Source organism: Thunnus thynnus, chromosome 9 (genome assembly GCF_963924715.1).
Source record: "Thunnus thynnus chromosome 9, fThuThy2.1, whole genome shotgun sequence".
Classification (NCBI taxonomy): Eukaryota; Metazoa; Chordata; class Actinopteri; order Scombriformes; family Scombridae; genus Thunnus; species Thunnus thynnus.
Genome location: NC_089525.1, coordinates 9,499,425 through 9,505,424, shown reverse-complemented (window position 1 = coordinate 9,505,424; position 6,000 = coordinate 9,499,425). Strand labels below are relative to the sequence as shown.

The window sequence follows — 6,000 nt, the reverse complement described above, 5'->3', positions numbered from 1 at the left end:
AAGCAAAGCCCGCACAGATCAAAACAAAACATCAGTCCCAACTGTATTCCTATAGTATTATTATGGAGCTGATGAGACATGGTGACACAAACCAAAGGCGCTGGCAGGTTATTAGGCACATTTTGTATTTATATCCGTGATGTAGAAAATAATTTGGCGGGCTCCAAAAGTGATCTGAAATGTGTCGTTTGATATGCCGCTATAGAGTAATGCCCTCATGACAGTTAGAAAATGACGAAGGCTGAACAGGTATCTCTGTTATTGTTATTGTCGTGGATCAGTGCTGGAGGCATCTGGAGGAGTCTGTGACGGGACAGGCGCGAGGGCTGGAAGGTGCCACCGCGCGCCCCGTGCGCTCGGGAGTCTGTCCGGGGGGGGATTCCTCCCGGTGCTTCGGTCAGAGATCGTGGCACGAGGAGGCGTCTCCCGCGCTCCCGCTGTGAGAATACGGTCCCTCGTGTTGCGGCGGCTCTCCAGGCGGCGTCATGCGTTTCTCCTTCTGCCTCCGGTTGCAGAACCACACGCGCACCACCTCCTTCTCCAGCTGCAGCGAGTCCGCCAGCGAGGTGATCTCCTGCGCGGAGGGTTTGGGACACTTGAGAAAGTGCGTCTCCAGGACCCCCTTCACGCTGACCTCGATGGACGTCCTCTTCTTCCTCTTCCTCCCCTGAGCTGCTATCTTGTCTATACTGCTAGAGCTGCCTGTTGACGAGTCTGCCTCCTCCAGCCACTTGTTCAGCAGCGGCTTTAGTTTGCACATGTTTTTAAAGCTCAGCTGCAGAGCCTCGAACCTGCAGATGGTGGTTTGGGAAAAGACGTTACCGTACAGCGTGCCCAGAGCCAAACCCACGTCCGCCTGCGTAAAGCCCAGCTTGATTCTCCGCTGTTTGAACTGCTTGGCAAAGTGCTCCAGCTCGTCCGAAGTCGGCGTCTCCTCGTCGGAGTGGTCGTGGCAGTGGTGCCCGCCGAGGTCGCTGTGCTCGGGGCTGAGTGTGTCCCTGAGGCCCGGGTGCATGCCTTGGCCCTGCGGGTTGGGTGGAGGTGTGAGCCCACCGTGGTCCAGCATGCCGTTGACAGTGAAGCCCGTCTGGGAGTAGATGTTGATCTGCTGCCCGCTGGTGATGGAGGAGTTGTGGGACACCGGAGTTCCCCAGGCTCCCGGGTGGTTGCCATGGTTGTTGTGATGAGGGGAGTGATGCGCTACGTGCGGGGAGCGGTGATGGATGATGCCGAGCTGCAGGTCCTCTCGCCCCGGTTTGACGTCCTGCTGCTCCATGGAGGCCGACCAGGGGCTGCCCTCCGACAGACTGCTCGCCCACTGGTGCCCGAGCGGGTGCCCGTTGCTCTGGACGCTCTGCAGGTAGTCACTCTGGAGGAGTTTCTGGTGTCCTCTGTAGGGGCTAGCAGGCTGCATGGCCTGGCTGTCCGGGTGGATCATGGGACTGGAGCTGAGCAGGGTGTAGGGGCTGGAGGCAGCTGTGGCCATGCTGGCTGCTGAACCCCACTAGTGCTACTGAAAGGAGGGAGCAGCTCAGCCTCTGACATCTCCCTCTCTCTGGAGTCTCGGCAGCAGCCTGGCAGTGACTGACAGCCTCCACCGCCACTCACAGTCCGACTGAGCCGCAGTGACGACGCGTTTCCACCAATGACGGCGCAGATACCCGAACCTCCGCCTCTGGGAGAGCCGAGGATAGGAAAGGGTTACAGGCAGTCGAACCGGAAGTGAGTCGGAGTGCTGGTCCAGTGGGTCTGGCTGTGGAACGATGTGCGCGTGGAGCGCAGTTCCTGTTTATTAATTAAAGTTTCCAGCTGATTTACGCGCGAGTTTATTGCTGCTCCTGTCACCCTTGAGCGCGTGCGAAGGAGGAGATAAAGCGCAATGGCATTTGTTAGACGTGCCAGCACTTAATTTAGAAGGATACAATCAGACCCAAAGCAGTTCTCACTGCTAATTATTAACTTTTAGAGAATACTTCCTCAGGTGTTTATATGATGCCACGTCTCAAGATAGTGTTTTACGCAAAAGTGTTTTACGCACGAGCCATCCGATATCCATATCTATTTTGGTCAGACAAAAATAAGGCACGTTGTGGGCCTACAGCTGTAATTTGTTAGTCTTTAAAATAAGATTTCCATAAGAGACTTTAAATATAACATTTCCTTGATGAACTAAACTCATTCTTTTTGCTGCTATTCTGGAATCATGTGTGCATCAGGCACATTTATCATCTAAAACTTCATCATTTTTACATTTTCTCAAATAAGTAAACGTGTCCTAACGCACTACACACCCGTACTTTCACTCTTTTAAGAATCTCGTCAGCTCCTCTCAGACTTGAAAAAGATCTATCTGCATATCTAAGAGCTAACTTAGCTGCGTAATTATATTTGCCATTAGAAGACTGCGTCCCGGTCTCCTTATTGGTTTGAAATTCCATTAAATATATTGCCGGAGCTCCCAGGTTAAGCTTGATTTAAATTTGCATACATTTTCATACATTTAGGAGAAATAAAAGAAGGCTGCAGCCACCAGAAAGTCATTAAAGAGCGCTGAGCCGAGGAGCTGCTTGTGGAGAATAAGACACAGAGGAGGCCGGAGCAGGTGAGCTGACCGCGGGGCTGGATGTGTGGACAGGGCCGCTGCGGGTGGACCGGCCTCGGTAACCGGAGGAATGACAGACAGCGGCAGTGAGGGGAAGGGTGATGACAGGGCAACCTCTGCTCTGAAGCTTTATGTAGGGTAGCCTGTAGGCCTGTAGGGTGGATAGGAAATAATTAATCATATTTATATTGTTATTGTTTGTTGTTTTGCTCGTATTCTAATCCCTGTGTGGTGTTTTTGTGTAAATTCTTCATGTTGTTTGCTCTTTGAAACTTCATTGAAAGTGGCTGAATATTTGATGTGGATGCCAGTGTTGTTCTAGTGGCCTAGTTTGCTGAACTGGATAGCTTCGTTTTGAGTATATGGGATGAAATTATGTGCAGTATAATACGTAGAAATTTAGCAAATTTACTGAGCAATAGCAGTGGTATTTCAGTGTGTTTTTATAGTCTACATGTCATATTAAATGACATGTCAAAGCGATTTGATTTTGGATGATAAATTCTCCACTAAAAAAAAAATCTAGTCAACAGAATAATTTGATGAGCCCTGTGAAACCGATATTTACAAATCTTGAGGTTTTTGGAAAATTCTCAACTGGTTTTACGCACGTTAGAGAGGAAAAAAAAATATACAGGCTTCATAATTTTTAAGTCTGCGTTTTGGAAGCATAAAGCGGACATGAAGAGGGACTTGGAGAGGGGGTTGTATTGCTCTCGATAGTCTAAGTTTCTAAGTGTAACAGATGCTTCTCTAGAAACGCTCCTTGTGCCGATTCCTTTTATTCACATCAACATTTTTCTGCCGTCGAGCGCGTTTCCATAGCGAGGCGAATAAAAGGCAAATCCCCGCTCCGCGCCTCCAATAAAGAGCCCATTCACAGATAACCCGAGCCAGCCCTGCTACACTTACACCATGCAGCACTGCAGGCTCTCTCCTACCAAGGTGCACATTACTGCTCAATAAGAAAAACTAATGACTCATAATTTCTTTAATTTTCGTCTTTGTCAAATGATAGTTTGTGGTTGTGCTTGTTTGGCAGCTTGTTGGTGCTTATTTGGCGGCTTTGAGAGAATCTTATGGTAATTATATACAACCATGTTTTCCTCTCAGGCAGTGGAGTAAATAAAAAAGATTGGCAAACTATGACCTCCAGAGCGTGATCCTAATGAAGCAAAGGAGAGACAAAAATATAGTCCATTCACAGAAATATATATATTTTTTTGTCTTTTGTCTTTTTCCATAGAAACAAATCTTCTTAGGACTTAACATTTGTATTTAATTAATTTACATTATAAAGCTTTAATCAAACATAGTGATAAAGATGCTGAATTGTTATTAAAGTTATTATTTTAAAGCGTTAGAGGCTGTAATCTATTCTTGGCTCCAGTCTGTAACATACTGTCATTTACAAAACAGGAATATTTGTGCTGCATCACAGTTGGAGAGCGTTATAGCTCATGTTGCCAGAGCACCATGCTGTTATGCTGTCGGTTGAGAAAACAAACTAGGGACAAAATGTATAATTTTCCTGTGGAGGTTTGGTGTGTCTGCGTTTCTGTGAATTTAGAATTGTGAACAGGCCGACTTATGGTATGTCCTGACTTCGTCGTTATTCCTATAAGATTTAAACATAGTGATTCAGTTTTGCTGTTGTTATTTCTTTCTAAAAATTAAGAAAAGGTCACTGGAGTTTGTTATGGAGGGTCTGAATGTGCGGCTCTCAGTAGCGGGATGTTTTCTGGTTGTTATTTTTTTAGTTGACACACATGGCTAAATGCTTTCCCCTCCGGGTTCAGTGCAGCAGCCTGAAGCTTATATATAAATCAGGTTTAGTCTGCTATTGAGACAGCACTGGGCCTCAGGGCGGGACCTGTCACTTGGTGTCATGACCTTTGCAAACTTTCCCCATGAAGCCTAAACCTCTGAATCTGTGCGCCAGATATGGACACAAGTTAAAGCTTTTACAATTGAAACACTTCAATCAGATTGATCTCTTACTGGCCTTACAGATTTATTATGAAGTGCGCGCCTGATCTTAACGAAATTAAAAGATACTATGATGTAATAATAATTTATAATTAACAAAATTACTTATCGTGCAATTTATGGTTTGATTTTTGGTAAAGAATTACCGCTTAACACTTAAAATAAACCCTAAGCCTTCTTGTCATCTCTGAATTTAAACTTAGTTGTTCTCTCATCTCTGACAGCCGCGACACACACTTCACAGGCTCCCAGACAGTAAAATCGATATTCCCATTAGCCCGTGACGTCGCTAATAAAGGACAGTGACACCATGTTTGAACAAGACGGTCCTTTCAAAAGTAAACCCGAAACTAATCCCACATCATTCTGTTGACAAGCCGTTTGTTTTCATGATAAACTTGAAACAAAAACGTCTGTTTTTGCTTGTCGGGGGAGAAACGAGCAGGCCATCCTACATGTCCAGCTGTCAGTCATGTAACATTCACCTCTGCCTGTGTGTGTGTGTGTGTGTGTGTGTGTGTGTGTGTGTGTCCAACAGAGGTTAAGAGGTGGAAATACATTGGACACACCAATAAGTGAATGTATATGAAGCTGGAGCTCATCCCATGAGAGCGCACAAGTGTAAATGTACATTCATAATGCATGAGGGCCCGCTGCGCGTGTTTGGTGTGTGTGTGTGTGTATGTGTGTGTGTGTGTGTATGTGTGTGTAGTCTGTGAAAGTGAGTTCAGTATTTGCAGGCTTTTTGCTTTTCAACAAGTTCAGAATGAAGTCTTCAGAGTTTTTTGAAAATCACGGGGAAAATGGATGTTTTGCCTCAAAGTGCTGTGTTCGGCTGCGGTTTAGAGCTGCAGGATTGGACTGAAATTGCAGATTTCCGTCGAAATCCAGCGAGAAAAAGACTTCAGTCATGACATCTATGACTTGGAAAATTTAGCCCATCTTACAACCAATAAATGGATCATCACAGCATAATAAACTTGGGGACAAATTCAGAAGATTTTAGGCCATTGAACTCTTATTTCTGCGATATAATTTCCCTCTTTTTTCTTGATGTATTTTTAACAAAGATTTTTGTTTCACTTATCAGCAGCGTTGAGTGGAAACAATTAATAGAGGATATTAATAGAAGATAACAGATTTACTTTTCTGATTCCAGTGATTAGATGAGTGTGATGGTTTTTAAGAGAAAAAGAAATAAGATGCACCTCTTACTTCAGATAATTAGTAACAACATATTAAGTCGTTTTAAATACACCGAACCGCTCTGATTATGAAATGTTTCACTTTTGTAAATGTGCAGCAGATCCGCGTGCTAGAAATATACAGATATTATGGATCCATGGGGAAATCAAAATAAATATGATATATGGAATTATGAAGCGCAGTGCCATTTTATCGACCGTCAA

The 6,000-nt window shown here is 45.1% G+C and overlaps 1 protein-coding gene across 1 annotated transcript; it reads right to left on the bottom strand.

Moving 5' to 3' along the window:
- Window positions 1–275: 275 nt before the first annotated feature.
- Window positions 276–2,309, bottom strand: LOC137189079 (POU domain, class 3, transcription factor 4-B-like). The gene has a single exon (XM_067598728.1). The coding sequence runs from the start codon at window positions 1,484–1,486 to the stop codon at window positions 398–400; it is 1,089 nt and encodes a 362-aa protein (XP_067454829.1). The 5' UTR covers window positions 1,487–2,309; the 3' UTR covers window positions 276–397.
- Window positions 2,310–6,000: the final 3,691 nt, after the last annotated feature.

Bases quoted from the DNA above. Each gene is read 5' to 3' on its own strand.
- LOC137189079 (XM_067598728.1), bottom strand. From the start codon at position 1,486: ATGGCCACAGCTGCCTCCAGCCCCTACACCCTGCTCAGCTCCAGTCCC.